The sequence below is a fragment of the Phyllostomus discolor genome, chromosome 3 (assembly GCF_004126475.2).
Source record: "Phyllostomus discolor isolate MPI-MPIP mPhyDis1 chromosome 3, mPhyDis1.pri.v3, whole genome shotgun sequence".
NCBI classification, from domain to species: domain Eukaryota; kingdom Metazoa; phylum Chordata; class Mammalia; order Chiroptera; family Phyllostomidae; genus Phyllostomus; species Phyllostomus discolor.
In genome coordinates, this window is record NC_040905.2 from 178193588 (window position 1) to 178214842 (window position 21255).

At 45.9% G+C, this 21255-nt stretch overlaps 1 protein-coding gene across 3 annotated transcripts in view; it reads right to left on the minus strand.

Moving 5' to 3' along the window:
• The window catches only part of FRMD3 (FERM domain containing 3), a 262871-nt gene that overhangs the window by 36399 nt on the left and 205217 nt on the right, over window positions 1-21255 (minus strand). For all 3 annotated transcript variants that reach the window (XM_036021775.1, XM_028523581.2, XM_028523580.2), the window contains exons 11-13: window positions 15015-15089; window positions 14627-14695; window positions 7660-7784 (exon numbers count right to left, since the gene is read on the minus strand). In XM_036021775.1, the coding sequence (XP_035877668.1) occupies window positions 7660-7784; window positions 14627-14695; window positions 15015-15089 (269 nt within the window). The remainder of the gene's footprint in view (window positions 1-7659; window positions 7785-14626; window positions 14696-15014; window positions 15090-21255) is intronic.

Genomic DNA, 21255 nt, shown 5'->3' on the forward strand with positions numbered 1-21255 from the left:
ATTTTTGAGAATTCATTCGGTGCAGTTGAAAAACAAATGCAGTTCCTTAGGTACTGGTTCTATTTTTAGTGAGAAGGAGGTGAGCCACTTTAAATGTGTTCGAAGTCATCTCAGATATCTGGGCCAGGAGTTTGAGGACCAGGGTCTGATCACAGCCCCAGTACTCACCCAGCTAGGTGGCTTTGGGTGATTTGGGCCCTCTCTGAGTTTTGTCATTTGCAGAACCCTGAAGGGTATGCTCGATCAGAGATCAGCCAGCTGTCTTTACAAAGGCCCATACAGTAAAAGTGGAGGCTCTGCAGGACAAGAGGTAAAGTCAAGAATATTATGTAGGTACTGAATAATCATTTAGAATGTAATCATTAGCTCCTGGGCCAGAAAAAAAAATAAGAGAGGTGGGGGTCAGCCACAGGCCCAAGTCCACCAATTCCTGAGCTAGAACATCTGCAACATTCTCTCCAACCCTCCTCAAAAGCTGTGAACGGTGGCGTGCCTGTCCCCAAGTTCCCATTCTCAGGGAAGAAGACCTGAAGCTATAGTCCTGGAATCTGACCCTGACATCGAGCAAAAGAATCAAAGAGTTTAGAGGGAGAAAGCCTTTGAGTGGTGCTCAAGTCCAATTTTCTCATTCTATAGACGAAGAGTATAAGGCTCCATAAAGTGGAGAGTCCTGTGTGTGGCCGCCCAGCTGCCAGGTGGAGGAGCTGAGACCAGCGTTCCACTGTCCCCACTGGTCCAAGGTTTGTACAGGAACAAAGCAGCAACCTGAAGCCCCGCTGTGTTTACACTAAGGAATGCTCATTTCACAAAATGAACAGCTTACGGCAATTAGCCAACTACAGAACTGAAATGATGCACTGCTGGCATCTTGTGATGTAAAATAAAAATCCCTGCAAGACAAAGTATACTTAACTTGCATAGGAACAAGGGCTTCCTCACAGCAATCTTAATATTTAAAATTTCAAAGATCTCCCTACAAGTGATAAGACTTCTTACCAGTACTTAAGTTGTCAGTAAATACCAGAAACCCAATTCCAAAGGCAAACTCCAAAGAAAAGCACAAAAAGAGTGATAAGCTTTGAAGAGCTTACAAACATTAGGACAGGTGAACTTGTGGAGCTCCCTGAGGCCTTTATCTCACAGCCCCACTCCCTGTGGCTCTTGGAATCTCCACCCTAGAGAGTATTATCAATAGATGTGACCATGAATTCTGAATTTTGACTCTACTAATCTGACACCACAGTTATAAATAAAAGCAAAAGCTGTCCCCTGTTCCACAGAGGCCCCCAGCTCCTGCAGGAGCAGGTTCTGCTGCTAGAGGTCTGTGGGCTGTGGGAGACCATGTGTGCCATTACATGGAGAAGTTCAAGAGCCAAAGACGTGCAGTGCTAAAATGATGCTTAAAACAGAGCTTTGTAGGAGTCCCTTCTCGCTCTGGGTATTAACCCCTTTGTCTGCATTTGCATTAGATATGTTCCTGATTCACTGCTGAACTACAGTTCACTTTATGATATGTCTTCAACGTTAAGCAAACATAGCAGGGATTTTAAAAGTTGCACGCCCAGGACAAGCACAATCGCGGTGGCGTTAAAATGTATGACAAAAGAGACTGCTGACATTAACACTGATTGCCTTTCGTAGGTGGGACAATCTAGAGGGTGATTTTCCCCCACTTATTTATGTTTATTTTGCATTTTCTAATATTTTTAGAGGATGATAAATTCATTCAGAGACAAGTGCAATTAGAGCGGGAGCTAATTGGTCTGCTGTCAGCAGGTAGCAGTAACCACTAGAGGAATGTGGCTCCACAGGCTTTATTAATAGCGCCTACTGTCTGATGGAACATAACAGCAAAGAAATTTCTAAAAGACTAGTGCATTGCTCCTAGTGCACATCCAGACATACGCTGAGACAGAGGGAAGAAATGACTTCGCATGTAGGGAAAATGGCAGGGAAGAAGGACACTGAAATAATTTTTAAAAAGAGGGTAAATCTGAGTCAGGGCCATGGAACTCCACAAAGGGAGAGAACAGGAGGAGAATTTTCACATCAGATAAGCCTGTAGGAGACCAGAAGGGGCAAGTGGGCAAAGGAATTCATGATCAGCATAGCGACAGCAGCCTCGGGCTGTTAGTGAGTTCACCAGTGATGGGACCAGGACAACTGTGTCGGATGTGAAAGGCACAGCCTGGTATGATGTGGGAAGACTCTCACATGGGAAAATGCAGTTGGCCCCACAAGTCACCTGTTATGTGCTGGGTGGAGGGTGGGTGAGATCGACAGTATGGCATGCTTGATGGATGAGGGCAGTGCTCTTTTTACATGCTCAAAATGCCTTCACAGGTTCACATATAGACTTTCTAGAATTTCAGTGATGCCACCTTAAGCTGTTAGGGCCAAAGTATAAACAGTCCTTTAAACACCCCCACTGCCCCTCCCACATACAGAGAGCCACGTCTATGATAAACACACATAAACATTTACGGGGACAGTGCTAAAGAGTGGCTTGGGAGACTTAGCTGTACCAATGTCCTTAATTTCCATCTATTCTTTAATATAGACAGTTTCTCATATGTAAATACAGCTTCAAGCCACCCTCTATCCAACCACATTGCCACCCCCAAGACACTCCTTTGTAGACATTCTTGTGTCTCCATTATGCCAGCAGAAGGCATCAAACATTTTCAACTCTTGGTTTTGTCTGCCAAAAGGAAGAATGCACAGTATCCCGCCTGTTTAATTCTGCCAGCATATGCCATTGCTCTGGTAAACAAGATGGTCTTCAATGGGCGTCAACAATTCCAACTACCGAATCTCACACAATTTCATTCTCCTTTCTACCATAATCCAGCATTTTTCCATAATAAAAAACATACTCCACCAATAAAACATACACATTTTCCTAGCTATGCTATGAAGACCCTACTCCATTTTACATGTGAATTTACTCAGATAAATGATTCCTTAAAATGTTTACCCTGAACAATCCCTACCCTCAATTCTTTCTTCTCCTGAATCTTTCAAAAGCCCTCATGGCAGTTTGCAAGCAATTTGTCAGTCTCATCCAAAGTTGTCCACTGCACTAATCTACTCAGATCCTGTAACTGAGCAACTCAGGGGTTATGCTGAAAACTTTCCCGTTGCCTAGTGGTGCCTAGGAACTGATTTTGTTTTTTCTCTACTGAGACACAGCCGACTTCAGCTCTAATCCTCCAGCTGTTGTACGGGTGAATGGGGTCACACGTTCTCCCAGAATGCCCCTGGGCTACTCCGGGCAATCACGCTCTGCCCAGCTGTCTTTGAGAAACATGAAGTTCTGGGAAGAAGAGAAGACTCTTGTCAGACAAATGGGTGGTGGTAATCCTGGAGAATCAGGGCAGCAGCAGAGATGCCACCACCATGGCACATGTGACAGTGGCATCAGGACCTTCCCATAGCTTCACAGAGGTGAGGCCTCCAAGGGTCAGAGTAAGATATTCTGCCTTCTCCCAGCCTGACTTTCATTTTTTGAAATTCCTCACCAGACAACTCTTTTATAGGACTCACACTGCCAACCTTAATAGTTTGTGGATCCAGTAACCAAAATATGTGATTTGAAACTCCCCCAAACAAGAATCTGAACCACTATGTAAGATGGGGAACAGGGACACCCAAGGTGAGCAGTGCCATCTGCGTCCCCTCCACTCTGTGTTTGAAGTTTAGTGAGAAAATGCGCAGCACCTAACTAGACAGAAGATACTTCGCTATCTGAACAAATCAGTTTTGCTGCTAACTCCCTGTGTGATGCTGACTTAAGCCTTCCTGGGTCTCAAGTGTCTCATCTGTAAAGAGGTTGAAGCCTTTTCACTGTCAAAGTCTGGAAGACGAGGGCAAAACCTGGACAGGAGTCCACAGGCCACATACTGCCGTGGAACCGGTGACTCCATCTTGACAAGCCTGCAGTTTATTAGCATAAACCCCCTGCCTCCTCCCTAGCCCCACTCACTGCCTCCATTCGGCTCATTTATCTATTGTCTGGCCTAGTGCAATGGTGGTCTCTGTGTGGTCTCCGTGCCTCCAACCCAGTGATTCTCAACCAGGGAGCAATTTTGTTACTCGGGACATCTGACAATACCTGGAGACATTTTTTGTTGTCAAGACTGGTGGGGTACCACTGGCATCTACCGGATAGAAGTCTGGGGTACTGATAAACATTGTACAATGCACGAGCCAGTCCCAACAAAACATTATCCAGCTCAAAAGCTCAATACTTCTGAGGCTGAAAAAATTGCTCCAGTAGTACCCACCTCTCATCTGCCCTCTGCAACCACAAATGATACAAAACACAATTTCAATCAGGTCATTTCCATGCTTGAAATCTTCCAGTGCCTCCCAACTGCCCCAGGTTAAAGTCTCTCCAGCAAGTCATGTGAGACCATCACGATCTGACCCTTTCCCAACTTTCTGCCTCACTTCTCACTGTTCCCCTCACCCCTCTTCCCCAAAGCCACATGAGAAACCAATACAGGCAGACCAGACGCCCCACAACTCCCTCTGCCTGTCAGTCTCATCCATTCATTCCATGGCCCACCAATTTTATGTCAGACACTCTAATGACACTAAAAGGGAACAAGATGCTCTCCAGGCAGCTTGAGGCCCTGGTATCTCATGAGGCGTGGAGGAAAGTGAGCACACAATTCAATCAGCAAAGGCAGAGCCTCTGTGATCCCACTGCCGTCTCCCCAATGAGCTTGTGGCCTCCAAGGAAGAGAGTGTCTTCATCAGGCCACAGCAACTTGCACATGCTAAGTGTGGTCTACCAGTTGTACACGTTATCTTTGTCATAGCTGTGCTAAGGAATGGATGAATTTCTAGCCTCTTTCCATTTGGCTCTTGATCAGAAATAAAAAGTTCTATAATATCAAAATCCAAAGATGAAGCAAAATTCATTACACTGTATGTACCCAGAAACACAGCCCATCCACAAAGGTGGAAACATCTTTGTTTAAAGCTGTATCATTCTTGGCCTCTCTTCTCTTCCTGTATCTGAAAAGTATAGATCTATAAAATGAGTATTTATCTCTATGGAATATCTGAATTCCATTGCCTGTCACTCAAAGATAAGACACATGGAGCAGAATCTGACTGTCAAACAGTAACCCAGATATAATGCTATCAAAAGTACAGGGCCAGGTTCACTATCGGAATCACAACTTTGAACTTCATGGTACCTAAGATAACTTTGCTGTCTTCTCTAGACTGGGAATTTCGGTCTATCTACTGGACATTTAACAATACTGTTGTTTCTTCTTTTTTCCCTTTTAAGTCAATTCTATATTCTGGAGGTTATGATTTGCCTGAGTTTCAAAACCTACAAAGATGTCCCATGAAGGGATGGATCTTTTAGGAAAAAAAAATTTTATTAGACATTTATAAAGTTATTTTGGACTTTTTGAGAAAAATACCTATCAGTTTTACTGTATAGCTGATGAAAGAATTTAAGATTCTCCCTTAAAATTACTAAAAAAGTTTTAAAGGCTACCATAGTGGACTCCATGTGGAGTTCTACCATATGTCATAAAATGTTTGTATTTTTAATGCAATTGTTATAATGTATGCATCCCTTGTTCACACCATTATTGTGTTAAAGACATGTTAGCAGTTAGCATGGAACTGCATTATAGGAAATGGAACAAAGCAGAAGTTTCTAACTGAATGGGGTATAGGGTCCAGGAGAAAATGTGCCCAGTTGCCCTTCAAGTACAGGGGTTCCTATGGCAACAGTAGCCTGGCTTCCATATTTCCATGGTAACTGTTCAACCTGTCTGGTCTTCCAACTTTTTCCCATCTAGGTTTTCATAGTTGCAGACAAAGCATAGTCACAGGCCCATGCTTGGGTTGTTTTTTCTCCCTCCCCCTTCTCCACTCAACCTTGGGATAATCAGGACCTCCAGGAAAAGTGATTCCCACTCAAACCAATATGCTAGGCATTTGGGAGGAATGAAAGCTGCTTTTACTTCACTTGAAAAACATACAAAAACAGAGAAGGTACTGAAAAATGTAGACAAGCAACATGTACCCAGTGACCCTAAAATTAAGTGCAAAAAATTAATTTAAGTGCAAAATTAATTTACTCTCTGTTGAGACAGAGAGTAAAGACCATTAGTTATAGCAAGGCTGTCCTCATTATCATCATCTTGTGGTTTAGTTGGGAACAAACGTGTCCCCTAAGACCCTGTCCTTTGTATTGTGCACACTTGCCTTCCACCCATGGTATTTTGGGCATTCAGTTGCCCAGTTCTAACCATTAAAGCTTTCTTTTCTCCAGGAAAAGATGGACAAACTCTTTACACTTCAGTGTGAATTAGCTATCTCTCCCCCAAGGGTATTTGCATCACAAGCCATATTCCTATTATGAACTGAAAAGTTTTCCCTATGGAAATAATTCTTGACTTAAAGCTGAAGGTGAAGGTGATCTTTTGGGGCCAGGGTGGCCCACTCTCTCAAAACTAACTGCCCAGTATCGAGATTTTAAATGATGAAACCAAAATCACATAAAGTTAAGGAAAGGCATGTTATATTCATAGTCAAGGTCCAATAACTGTATTTTGGGTACATTGTTTTTTAATTTACTTTGAAATTAATACGAGTGTGAGATTTGCCTTACCAGTAACCACAGCAAGCAAGTATGGTTGGATTCTTTCTGGAAGTAAGTTCTTAAAAGTACAAAAAATCATGCTAAGTGAAATAAGCCAGTCAGTGAAAGAGAAATACCATATGATCTCACTTCTAACTGGAATCTAGTGAACAAAATAAACTAGTGAGCAAAATAGAACCAGAGGCATAGAATCATGGAATAGCCTGACAGATGTAAGGGGTGGGAAGTTATTGAAAGAAGGGGGAGGGATTTGTCAAAGAACATACAAGAAGGACCCACAGACATCGATTGACTATGGAAGTGGGGGGCTGGCTGGGAGGGGTGAAGGGAGAAACTGGGACAACTGTAAACATAAACAATAAAAAAGCCTAGAAGTACGTATATTATAGTCTTTAAAAATATAAGAACTTTTATGTTGAAGTAGACTCTACATATTTAGCTTGTAGACAAGAACTTATGGAAAAGGGAATGAAAGGCTGGGGAAACACTGGAACAGAAAGGGGGTGACAAGTGTGGAGACACTGGTGGATTATTCTTTATAACCACTAACATAATTGTGATAACAGTCAAGAACTTTACCTTCCAGTAGAGCTTTCTGCAGTGACGGAAAAGTTCTCAGTCTGAGCTATCCAAGCTGGCAGCCATTAGCCATGTGTGAATACTGAGCATTGGAAATCCAGCTCATGTGGCTGGGAAACCAAATTTCTAATAGCAGTTCATTTAAACTTAGCTTTCAATAGCCACACACAGCTAGTGGCTACCACATTGGGTAGCACAGGTCTATTACTGCTGCTTTAACATGTAATTTCAGGGATGCTTTGTACCAGTGAAATCTCCAGGAGAAACCGATAGAAGTCTCAATACAATGCAGCCTTCCAACTGCAAACAGCTTGCTTACTAAAAACACAGTTTATGACTCACCCCAACCCTCACCCCAACCATTACCCAGCGTACCCAGAATTGGTGCCTTGCTCATTCCTCCAGGGTAAGCCTGCAACAGTGGCCTCTGGAAATGTACTTACCCTCACCCAGTGGAAGGTCCTCTTCCTGCTCGCTGGGGGAAGGCAGCAAGGGCTGCAGGGGCTCCATGTTAATGATGAGCTGCTTGTTCAAGGAGTAGGAACTACGGCTCTGGGCAATGTTGGCTCTGAAAACAGACACAAACCAGATAGAGTTGGTTTCCATTGCAAACACCGGCCCCTCCATCTCAGTCGGCTACACAAGCTGGGAACTGCCTCTAGACTCTCACAATGGGTTAAGCCAGTGAATGGTGACATTACACTGAAGACACATAGCCCTTTTTATCTTAAAGCCCTGACAAAATATCCATGTGTTCTTATAATGTAGTAAAAGAAAATGCATTTCCTCATTGTCATGAGACTTGGGCAGGCTAGAGGAAACCACATGCATTTGAAAAAGACATGGGAGGCAGGTATCATTGAAGTAAAGACAGAAAAGTGAATAAAAGGCATGGCTCAAGCTAATGTAATAATCACACACACACAACTCCTACCAGGCAGATGGCACAGATGTTTCATAGCTATGAGCTACTGTGGTGTCACTGGCTGTCCAACATTTAATAGCAATATTTAACATCCCCATTCGAACTCATGCCCCAATCACCAACCAGCCACAGAACCCAGCTCTGCTTTCTCCATTTAAAAGGAGCACACACATGTGTCAGTGGCTGTGTCAGGCAGCAGATGGCCAGGAAACCATGCAGGTGTCTCTCTGAGACTATTGGCTGGCAGCTGGGAAGCCCATATACACTGCCAGCTGCAGGGGACCAGCTGTCTGGCCTGACAGAGAGGGAAGCGGGGCACCTCTGGTGGGTGTTGAGCATCCTTCCTCTCCCCATGGTGTCTGTCAAAACCAAAACCAACCCATCCCTCAAAGATTGTATCAATGTCTCCTTCCCCTTCATGCCCTCCTAAATTGGACTCACAACACACTGTTCTCTCCTCACTCTACTCTCCCTTCTTTTACAACTCACTGCATTTGTCACCTCTGTCTCTCTGTAATTATGGTTGAACTAATCCCACTGAGCCCCACCTTGATAAACTCCTTAAGGGCAGGAACTGACCTACCCATTCTAATCTGCCTTACAGCACCTTAAGTGGCACCCTGCAGGGTTGTTCAGGTTTGAAACTAATTGCAATCCTGGCTTGATGTAATTGCCATTTCAGACTGGCCAGAGTTCCTCCAGACCTGTTGACAGGACTGCCTCCTACCCTAGGCGGAGTTTCTGTTGGGGGGTGGGGGGGGGGGGCATCCGGGAAGGGGGGGCGTCAGGGAAGATTAGGATGCCTGTTAGCATGTTGAATTGAAAACCGCCCACAGCTGGCACTGGCTGGAAAGGAAATTTACGAGGTCTTGTTTAACCATGGAGTCTTTTTCTTTATTATTTCTTTCTATAATAGCTTACTTTGCAGTACATATGTATTGGGCAGTCTGCCCTGTTCTGGGGAACTGTGGTCCTTACCTACGTAACTTAACTTTTTGCAAACTTTTTTGACTGAGACCTACAATAAGAAATACATTTTATATCACCTCTGCACACATAAATACATGCACACATGCAGGAAGACACACAACTAAAACAAATGTTTCACACAGCAATAGTAGCTATTGCTAAGTATGATTCATTGGGGTCTTTTTCTATTCTGTTGCATTTTGTTTAAAGTGCTGGTCTTGACCTCTGTTTTTACTTCATGACTTGTTAATGTGCAATAGACACAACTGGAAAAACATGCATCTCATGGAGCAGGCCGGTGGCTAAAGGTCCCGTGGGAACACTGAGGGAGGCGCCTGAACCTGCCGTGAGGGAGGAGACACTCAGGACTGATGACCCCACGAGGCAGGCCAGGCGATGCCTCTGGTGAGCACCGCAAACATGAGGGAGCTCACAGGGAAAGAAGTAGAGATGCAAATTCCTTGCAGGGAGAAGGTAAGAAGGAAGGAGTAAGGAGGGGAGATTAAAATTTCCCATGAGCAGTTCCTTCCTTCATTGTGAATGGTTCCCATTTTTTAAGCTTCCGTGGGATTTCCTCTGGACCTGTGGCCATTCACAACTGTGATTCTAGCTCTGCAGAGACATGGCATGTTGCCAGGTTTGAGTGAACCATGTAATAGCTTTCTGACCTCTGAAAAGCTGACCTAATCCATTGTCGCACAAACTAGCTCTGAGTTGCTGTGTTTTATTGCTGACCATCCAGGCCAGCTTTGCTGGCAATGATCCTGTTGCCCAGAACTCACTGCATAAACTATGACAAGGAGGGACTTAGTGATCCCTTATGGAGGGTTTTTGCTTCTCATCACCACCTTCCCCCCACCCTGACACACACACACAACACTCTTCATTTGGAGATAGGAAGCATCCTGCTGCTTGCCGCCCACCGTTTCAATGTCTGGGCATTGCCTAGTGCTGGGACAGGCTGAGCTCTCTAGGAGTGACCTCTCAGGTGCACACCTGCTTGGCATTGCACGGTCAAGAGAATGCTGACCTAGACCCTACACTCATAGGCTACTCCTGCTTTGCTGTAGCAGAAATCCAAGGCTAGGATCTGGGCTTGTAGGTGCTGCCTAGAGTGAGGGAGATGGCCCCTATGGTGGATTGCAACCCTAAGACTATCCAATTCCATGATTCAGAGATGAACATTACTTCCCTGGTAAGCACAAGACTCAGATAAAACCAAAGGTAGATACAACTAGGCATTTCCCTGGAGCACCAAGAATCCAGGGCTGCAGACCTCGATACCAGGCACTAGCACAGCTGGAGGGAAGGACTAAGCAAAATTAGATGAAAATGCAAGACTCCCACCTTCTCCTACCAATTCCGTTAGACTCAAGGTTACCTCTTTTTATTTTTTCACCTAACTCTCTTCTTGGCTTCAAGAGCCCACCAGCACAGTTGTTGTAATAAATATAACACCAGGAGTCAAATGGGCCTTTTTAGTTTACAAAGTGATTTGTATACACTGTAAGATAGGCAAGAAAAATACCATATTCACAGATGAGGAACTTGACACTCAGTGAGGTTATGACTTGACTAGAGGCACTCAGATGCACAGACTCAGGACTAGTCCCGTGCTTTTGCTGTGCTCCACACTGCCTTTCTGCGCAATTCATCCTGCAGTGTCCCAGAGGGAACTCTGTCTGCTACCTCTACTGTCCTGCCGTGTGGGGCTATCCAAAGTCCCACCATGTCAGGCAGTTTTCTCAAGAATGTGCCGATATTCCAATCAGCTCCCACCCTGCTGTTTTACCTGAGCTCCTGAGGTAATGGCTGCTCTGGCTGGGGTCTCCCTGGGCCAGGTGAGGGTCCACACCGTGTTTCTCCACTTTCACAATCCACCCATCAGCTGACTATGCAAATACACCTGACCCACTTTGCTGCCCACACATGCGTGTATTCCCGGCACAGAACAGTTTGCAGATAAAACTGTCATTAAGAACTCCACTGAGGTAGGAAGGTTTCCTTTGGGAACTGCAAGTATATTCTAAGATTTGTTTTAAAAAATGATGGCATGAAACCCAGGGACTAAAATGAGGCTCATGGCGTTTCTGTACCATTCTTTGGAAAGAAAGAAGTGCTACTGGCCCGGCATCAAAAACTCCATCTGAACAGACTTTAACGTGAACGTGTCTGTCAGCTTCTAGCTCCCCATTTTTGGATGAGAGACAATAATGATATTATCACCATCTCACATTGGTATGGCCCTATATAATTTTTAAAGCACTTTATTTTAATCCCCATAACAAAACCTAGAAGTTGGGCAAAGTAATATTATAAATTTCACTTGACAGATGAGTAAACTTAACCTGATGATCTGAGAAGTTTAGTGACTTATCCAAAACCACGCAGCTGGTAAACAACATGGCCAAGATTAGAATCCATTCATGATTCTAATCAGGACAGAACAGAATCATGATTCTGGACAGGGACTTGTTTTAGGTGCAAATGCTACCACTGGGTGGCCCCTGATGGTGAGTGCTATGCCCAGGTGGCTCACACAGCCCTCCCTGAGCTCACCAGGCCTCTGAGATGGGCAGGTGATTCTCACCAAGTAGCCACTCCAGAGGCTTTGACTGAGGATCTTGTCAACAGCAAAGATCTGTGGACTAAAATTAGAGTTAGCACCTTCTCTTTTTGAAAAAAAAAAAATATCCCAAGACAGTGTTCTCAGTCTGTCTGCATCAGTCTCTCCCTAAACACACACATCTCAGTAGAAGTAGCAGTCCATGAACTTGTCATTCTTTGAAGAATAGAATCTCAAGTGTGAGGAAGGATAGCTAACTGCAGCCTAGTTGTCACCATTCTAGACTAGCAATCATCTCTGAACACCACCAGAGAAAGGGAGCTCATTGCTATACTCTCACTTTTGACAGCCACATCAAAGATGTTAAAACAATTCAAAAATAAAATAATTATTCAAGAGAGACAATTTTCTACCACACAACTGGTTACTGGGAAGGAACCAGAAGAGCGACCCACATGGCCGTGGCTCCTCTTGGGAGGTCGAGGGCCCCAGGGCAGCACCTTGCACAGATCTCAGGTCTCGGAAAATCACAGAGGTGCTGCTGTCATCCCACACTCCTCGTTCATGCAACTGCTCAACAAATAGGTACTGACCTCCTAGTATGTGCCTGGCCCTGCATTAGGTGGTATTGGGGAATATGGAGAGCCCAAGAAAGATACAAGCCTTGTCCTCTCACAGATTGCTCTGTATCATTAACTTAAATAAGTACATTCTTCCTTGTATTATCAGATTTGAGAGATACTGCCAAAGACCATCCTGAGGATATGAACTCAATAGGCTTCCACATACACTTAAAAGGGGGTAGTGAAAGGGACAGGGGGATGCAAGACAGTGTGTCCAGGCCTGCAGGTTCCTGTGTACAGTAGTATCCTGGGGGGGGGTTTAGAAGATTCCCAGGGAGGGAAACTATAAATCGATGCCTCATTTCCCATCCCTTCTGGTAGTTCGGTCCACTCCAGAAAAAGCTTTTTTCATGAAGGCCAATCTGCTTCCATCACCCCCTTTCACCTTCAGCTATCTAGGAACCTGGCCATTTGAGGTGTTAGTCCATGACCCAGCCCCACGGACATCACCTGGGAGCTTGTTAGAAATGCCTGGATCATGAATCAGAATCTGTTGTAACAGGATCCCCAGGTGATCCCTGTGCAAGTTAAGGTTTGAGAAGCCCTGGTCTAGGAAGCCTGAATTCCCATAAATTATGCACATTTCAATTTAAAAGAGAAGCACTTTTTAAGAAGTTCTTTTCTGATCTCATTAACCATCCATAGACTATAACTATGGGACTATTGGGAAACTTCCTGTATTTGGACTATGTCTCTCTGGGAGTACATTGTTAGAAAGAAACAGTTGCCTATATTGTGTTTGTGCCATCGAGAGAACTCCCCAGCACTATTTCTTCTTCCTTTTAAGATCAAACACTGAAGCTGCAAGTTGAAAGAAGAAAACCAAGTTAAAGTCCCGAGGCAGTCCGCCTCCCAGCTTCTAAGAGAATGTCGGAGGCTCTCCTGGTGGCAGCTGCTACAGAGAAAACAGCACAGGCCTAGTCCCCTCCCCAGTTTATGACCTCAGATAAGTCATTTCGTTTCTCCTTATCTATAAAGTAGCAGCATCAAACGAGGTGATCCCTAAAGTCATTTCCAGCCCAAAGACACTGGAAAAATTTAAATGATATGTTTTATCATTTCCTCTTCTTTGTTCTGCTGCATTGAGTAACCACGATTTGAGGTGGAAGAAGAGCAATTTTAAAAACTATTTTAAAAAATGACTATTGTTGATGGGTGGGCTCTAAGAGCTTCACAGGTATTGCACCAAGGTGCTCCTCAGCCAAGGCGCTCTGGCTTCCCACCCCACAATTTTCTCCTGCTTCTCAGAGCAAAAGAGAGGCTGGTTTGGTAGATTTGCACGTGACTGCTCCCCACAGGTCATCCACAGCCGGGGATGAATTATTCTCTGTGCCTATCTGCATGGGCTTTCATGCCGACAGCAGTCCTGTCCCCTCTGGGGGAGAGAAGTGACATCTGGACACCCATACCAGGCCAGACTGGCTACACTTCCAAAAAAACGGGAACTCCTCTTGCCCAGCAACCCCAGGGGACAAGGTGAGAGGAACCTAGCTCACCCAGTCACCCTGGGGAGAGAGGGTACAGGGCAAATCTGAGCCCCAGGGAAAGTCCTCCAAGTTCAGAGACAGGAAAAAAGGATAGGCGCCAACCCGTGTGTGGGAACTTCCTAAAGAATGTAGCTTATGATGATCTTGTCCTCAAAAGGGGAAGCACGATGATGAGAATGTTCATCTTTAAATATTTAGCATGTTGAGGTTTAGGATATATAATGACTTGTGTATGTTGTGGTGGTATGTAGTCCAACATGACCAAGAGAATATTTAATATCTAAGAATTCCATATACTGCCACCTTAATGAAGATGTGTAGCCTTAAACAAACAATGACCAAGTAAGCCCTCATTCCTCTGAGTGGCCCTTGGAATTAAGGAGCTCATTGAGATATGAGCACTGCCCCCCACCCCCCATGTGAATAGCCTAGAAGGAGTAGGGCTGATGGGAACCGGCCACATCTGAGGAACAGAGGAACGGAGGGCAGTTCCAAGAGGCCGGAACAAAGGACTCAGCCAGGAGATGACACCACCTTGCTTCACACACATCCTGCCTATTCATGTGACGTTCAAGGGCAAATCAAGCCAGTGGCTCTCCACAGAGCAAATAACAAAATGGAGCCCAGCTGTGCTCACACCATGGCCCAGCCAAACCTGCCTGAGAGAGATTTCCGCAACAGGAAGAGTGCTGTGCCTAGAGCCAGGGATGAAAACAACATAGGGCCTGGCAGCTGGTGCCCTTATACTCTTTCCTGTCACAGAGGATTTGGCAAAGCCAGAATTTAAATCCCTCTGTCCATCCCATAAGCCTCCTGGAGCCCTGAGAGTGCGCCACTCACCTGTGCACCTCCGGAGGCTCCCTCTGGATTTTGGAGCTCGCCTCCACCACCTCTTTGGCAACCTTACCGCTGCAAAAGACAAAAGCACACGTCTGTGCACAGACACTCAGAATGGAAGGGGAGGGACGAGCACATGCATGTTTTTAAACCTCACAGTGGTCTGACCCAGCTCTAGGAACCCACACCTCCCCTCCCTCCACAAGGGGAAGTCACTACGGAGTTCAAGGGTGCCCACGAGCATAAGGAGGTGGAAAGGGAGTGGAAGTGGAAAGGGAGGACCGAAACAGGGGCATATGCTGAAGTGCACTGACTTATAAGCAAGACATTCAAATGTAAATGCCTACCCCCACTGCAACCATATCGTCAAAATAGAAGCATGCGTACTTACCTATATCGGAATCTACTTCCTTTAAAAAATATCTTGCTGCTTGACACAGTCTTGATCTGACTGGATTTTGCATACCTTTAAGAAAAAGCAAAGCAGACTTGGTGGTGACTTTGGAAAGTCAAAGCGGGATATGCTATAAAGCAGGGGTTGAGGGGGTGTCAAACTCATTTTCACTGGTGGCCACATCAGCCTCATGGTTGCCTTCAAAGGGCCGAATGTAATTTTAGGGCTGTGTAAATGCAACTCCTCCTTAACTAGGGGCAAGGAGCTCGGCATTGCAGCCAGGTAGAGGCAAGGTACAGGGCCGGATTTGGCCTTGTGTTTGCCACCTGTGCTATAAAGTATAACAATTAGATATTTTTGACTGCCAGGAAGAAATGCATTTTATCACATGAGTTGGCACACACACACTCACACACACATAAACCTGAAAGACAAGTTTCACAAAAGAATAGTTAACTTTCTCTGCATTTGCAATCTGATCTTTTCTGTTTTCTCTTTTCATTCTTTTTAAATATTGATGATCACCCATATGCTTGTTCTCATAATCCACCACTGGGTCACAACCTGCAAAAATACCAGGCAGTATTGATGATCCGAAGGGATTTCTTTCCCAATTTCCAGCTGAAAGATATGAGAGGATGGATAGTGTCACATGGCATCATTAAATTCCTTGCTGCAGAGGGACTTTCTTGCCTGTGCCTATACCAACACTTCAGCAGAAAACAGTTTCTTGGTGACATAGAAGTTGCTCGTTGTGTCACAAAGTACATACCTACTGTGTACTGCCTGAGAAAGGGCATGAGGGACCTGTGCCCCCATGGAAATGGTTGTTGGCTTCTGAGTGTTTTCCTGGGTAAGTCACCATGACCCAGTGCCCTTTGAAAGGAGCCACACTGGTAGATGACTAAGATACATGAGGAACAAGAAGCCCCGCCAAGCCCTGATTCAGCACCTCTGAGCCCTGCCGGTAAAAGCAAGCAAAACAACAACAGCATTCTGAGACACACTCCAGAACGCGGGCTGCCCAGAGGCCACTCACGGGTGCAAAGTACTGCGGTAGCCACTGTGGTAGCTGAGAATGCCTCTACGTCAGTCACTCTACACCTCGTGCAGTTAAATCCAACAAGTTAGAAAGAATGGTCTCCTAAAGTTTGGGATTATTTTTAAATATTGATAGTCACAAAATCTCAATTTTAAAAACCCACAATATGAACAATATGCTCTATAATTCTGAGCAAAGATGTGCACCCAGCCAGGGCTCCAGCTAGAAGTTTCTGTGTGGGCAGTGATCCCTATCCCCGAGCCTCTGGAAGCCTTCATTCATTGGCTCAGCAATTATTAACCCAATGCCTAGCCTGCTCAGTGCACCACATTACACTCAGGAAAGATTCACGTCCTCCTTATCCATGGAGTGTAAGGTCTAGAGAGGAGATGGACACTAATCTAGAAGTCATACAAATAAGTGACAAATGTAAATTCCAACTGTGGCGCGTGCTATGGGGGGAAAGACGCAATGAGAGTGTAGCGTGGGGGCGCTGATCCAGTCTCGGGGCCAGTCTAAGGAAGGGACATCTGAGCTGAAATCCAGGGCTGGGAAGGTGTTAAGCAGGGCAGGTGGTGGGCAGTGTTCTGGGCAGAAGGACCAGCATGCACAAAAGCCACGGGCTTGAACACCAGAGGAACTAAAAGGAAGATCTGATGTGCATTTCCCTCATGTCAGTCCTGCAGTTATTTCACTCTCTCTCTCCCTCACTTTCTCTGTCTGTCTTTGTTAAGGATTTTGGACTTTGTCCACAGAACAATGGAAAGCTATAGTAACAGCCTTTTGCAAAGAAGCTTCTTCTCCCAGCCACCTCTACAGCACCCTGAGCCAGCAGAGAAGGACACTGGCTACAAAGGAGGAGCAGGGAGAGTGAGATGGACAGAGAAGGGGCCTGAGGAGGTGGCTCCTGTCATGGCAGAGCCCAGAGATCATGGAGCAGAAGCCCTAAGGACCAGTTGGAGCGCGTGAGATCCACACCCCAGACCGTCCGACACCTAGGATGGACCTGCTGGCTGCTCGCCAGAGCTGGGTGACAGACCGCACCTAGTAAAGAAGAGAAAAGTCCCCAGCAAGCTGGCTAAGTAAAAAAATGTCCTGCTGAGCCATCTTCCTCCTGTGAGCACTCACATCCTGGCCCTAGATAGCTGTGGGTGGGCCTGACACATGTTCCACTGGAGCCTGAGAAGAGGGCCATCCTCACCTCCCTCAGCAGGGCTGTTGCTCCCAAGTCCTCAGAGGCAAAGGGAAGAGAAACATTTAAAGAAGCCTCTGGCCAGGTAGCTCAGTTGGTTACAGCACTATCCCAGTATACCAAGGCTGTGGGTTTGATCCCCAGTCAGGGCATGTGCAAGAATCAAACAATGAATGCATAACTAAAGTGCAACGACAAATCAATGTCTCTCTCTCCCTCCCTCTCTCTAAAATCAATTTAAACGATTTTAAAGAAGCCTCTATATTTTATTGATTTTGTAGTTGATATAGGTTCCTAAGGATCTTGGGGCAAGGTAGTCTGCTAAAAAGAAGATTAAGAGCCTTACTCAGAGTGTTTGAAATTCAAACTCAACTCTGGGCTCAGATGTGAGTGGCTCCCAGAGGTGTGGCTAGCACAGCCGCTCCAGTGACCCTCTTCTGGGGACAGGTGGGTGGCTCTCGTTTTCGCTGATTCAGATTTTGCGCCCACCCTTCCAGGCCCCTCAAGGAGGCTGCTGCCTTCTCCTGACACCCAGAATGGTGGGAGGCGTGTGCACTGTGTGGAACACAAACCCTCAGAGTGCCTCGAGAAAAACAGGTCAAAAGACACATTTCACAGAGAAAGCGAGTAGCTGTCTGCTCAGGATGAGAGGAGTGAAAAAAGTGTCGGCCTTTTTCTGGCAGCTGATTGCCTTTTGTGATTATTTGTGTAATTTGATTTGCTCAGAGACACTCGCCAAAGCACTACCTCCAATTCCCTCCCAAATACCCAGGTGGACTCCTGATAATGTTTGGGCTGAGATCTTCCACGGAACTTTAATGGGGCAGCTTATTCTGAGAGCTTGAACAACATAACCCCACTGGGAACCGGGAAGCACTGACAGCAGGATGGGAGGATGAGGATGGGGGAAGAGAAAGGCGGACTAGTTCCCAAACCCAGCCAAGCACCAGCAGCACCTGGAATACAGGGTAAAAACACTGGTCACCAGGCCCCATCACTGGAGTCTCATTTGGCAGGTCTGGAGAGGGGCCCAGGTGTTTGTATTTTTATCAAACATCCCAAGGCCATTCAAAGGCTGCCCACTTGCATTTGAGAACCTCTGAGTTCCCATATTCTCCTTTAAATGCCCCGAGAGGTGGCCTTTTAGCTGAAAGAGCAGAGGGCCAGGCTCCTACCTGCCATTGGTCCTGTGACCTTGGTCAAGTCATACAGTTTTTCTGAGTCCCAATTTTCCCACTGATTTTTTAAAGGGGGGAGGGTAGTATAATACCAAATTCATAGAGTTCTGTGGAGGGTTAAATGAGATGCAGTGATTTGAAAGCACCTAGCAAACAACCTGCTCATTATACAATGTATACTTCCTGTCCCTGTCTCCCTGTATCACTCCCAAAACCTCCCCATCACCTTCTCACAACGGCACTACCGAAGCCAACTCTCTAAATCACGGACATTCTGGGGAACCGCGTCAAACACCCTAAAAGCTAATAAAAACCTTCATGCTCTAACTCGAGCTGACATGTTCCAGTGCTCTGTTTCCCAGGCTCCACATCAACAAACCCAGAACCAAAGTCTTTTTCCCACTAAAGCAACAAAGGCACAACCGAGTTAAAATAGCAATTCTCTCTCCTCCAGCCTCTTCCCTGCCTGCCTTCCCCCCATGTCCACCTCCAACTCCTTTTCAAATGTCCCAACACAGAAACAATGACTCTTCTCAAACATCCAACCTCACAGAAGCATCCAGACAATCCCCAGTTTCCCAGCACCTGACTTGACAACAACTGTGAATTCAAATGGTGGCCTGGCCACTACTTACCTTTGAGCTGACACAGCTCTTCACCACCCCTCACTCCAGATCTGCCAGGGCAGCCCCAGTACCTGGAGACCCAGGGCTCTAGGGAATTCTCCTGCCCAGCCCCGCCACTGAAGCTGTGTTTCAAATAGGGTAACACATGCAGACACTGCCTGGGATGTGCAAAGTGTTTGCTAAGTGTGGGCATAAGTGATGCACAAGGCCCAGCTCTGCAGGAGCACACCTCCCCTCTGCCTGCTCCTAACGTATCTCCTCCGACACCTGCTGCGACAGAGCCCAGGCACAAGGTCAGGTTAGGTGCTAGGGAGACAAAGGGTGGTGCCCTAACAGGCTACCTCTAGAATTAACAATATAATTACTACAACTTTTGCAGTAATCGTAACAGTAACAACATATATTATTCTAGAGCACCTACTGTGGGCCATGCACCATCCAAAGCACCTTAAACATACTAATTCATTTTGTGCTCACAGTTCTCAGAAGCAATCCATACTTCTACACGAGGAAATTGAGGCACAGAACGGTTAGGTCACATAACCACGGTTACATGATAGAAGCTGGGGAAACCAGGCTGCAAACCCAAGTACATCTGTGTTTTTAAAAGAGTGCTTTAGCCATGAAAGTTCTCAGACTTCAGAGGGCAGTAGAATCGCCTGGCAGTCTTCAGAAAATACAAGTTTCTGATTCAACAAGTCTGGGGTGGAGCCTTAGGAGGCATTCCTAACCAGTTACCAGGAGATACTGATGCTGGTCCAGGGACCCTACTTCAAGAATCACTCACCTTGAGGACTTAACCCTAGATTGCATGTTTGTACCACCTGAAAAGTTTTTATTACTATCAACATCTAGACCTCTCATCCCAGATTCTGAGTTTTTAAGTAATAGTTTTACTGAGAATTAATTCACATACCGTAAGGTTTACCCTTTTGTATTGTCCACTTCAGTAGTGTTCATTATAATTCACAGTTTAAACATTCATCAAAAAAACATTTTCACCACCCCAAAGTACTGTCCTGTAGCCAATGGCAATTACTCTGTTTCCCTCCATTCCAGTCCTACACAACCACTCATCTGCTTTCTGTCTCCATAGATTTTCCTGTTCTGGACATTGCATATAAATGGAATCACATAATATGTGGTATTCCATGACTGGCCTCTTCCACTTAGTGTAATGTCTCCAAGGTTCGTCCATGTTGTAGCGTGAGTCATGGCCATGGCATTGGCATTCACATTGCTTTTATCTTTTCATCAGCTGATGGTCACTTGGGCTTTTTCATTTTAGCTGCTCTGCATAATGCTGCTGTGAACACTCATCAACACCTTTTGTGAGGATGCAGGTTCTGATTTCACTGGGTCTAGGGGAGGGTCCCCAGCGTAGGTATTGTTCAGAAGCTCCCTCAGGTGATTCTAATGTGTAGTCAGGGCTGAGAACCTCTGGCCTAGAACCTTAGCACTCAAAGTGTGCTCCATGGACCTTCAGCCCAGCATCACCAGGGAACTGATGAGAAGTACGGGTCCCTGTGCCCCACCCAGACCTTCTGAGTCAGGGGTCCGAGTCCAGCAGGACCTCCAGGTGATGCATGTGCTCATTAAAGTGGGAGAGGCACAGGTTCCAGGAGCTACTGGGGGTCCCTGTGTACCAAGTGTATGTTGTTCCTCTGACAAAATGCACACCAAACTCTGGGCAGGGAACTTATTGGGGACCACCTTTATCCCCTGCACACATGCCACACAAAACTGGGCACAGAGAGTCTCATTTGAGCCTCCACCATGTCCCCAGTTCCCAGCACAGTGCCCAGCACAAGCAGGTGTGGGATAAAGAGTTGTTGCATGGAAACACCAGTGACCAAAGAGCACTTCTGTGTGTCCAGTGTGCTCTCAGGGACCAGCACCCAGGAATGGTGAGCCCTGAGGCTCTGGGTGTACAGCACCTAGAAAACATATGGCACAAAGGACACTCTGAAATGGTGACTTGGACCGTGTCAGGGATCCCATGGGGCTTGGAGCAAGAGGGAAATATCAGAGTTTCTGCTTCCAGGCTCTGTTCCCAGGCAGCAGAGCTCAGAGCCAGGCCTATCAAACCTGATCGGTGGCCCTGGGCCAGCTGACAACCAGCAGCACATTCACAAGTTGAAAGTGCACTTGGGAATTCTTGCCCACTGGGTCTCCCGGTTCCCATGGCAGGTGAAGTGAA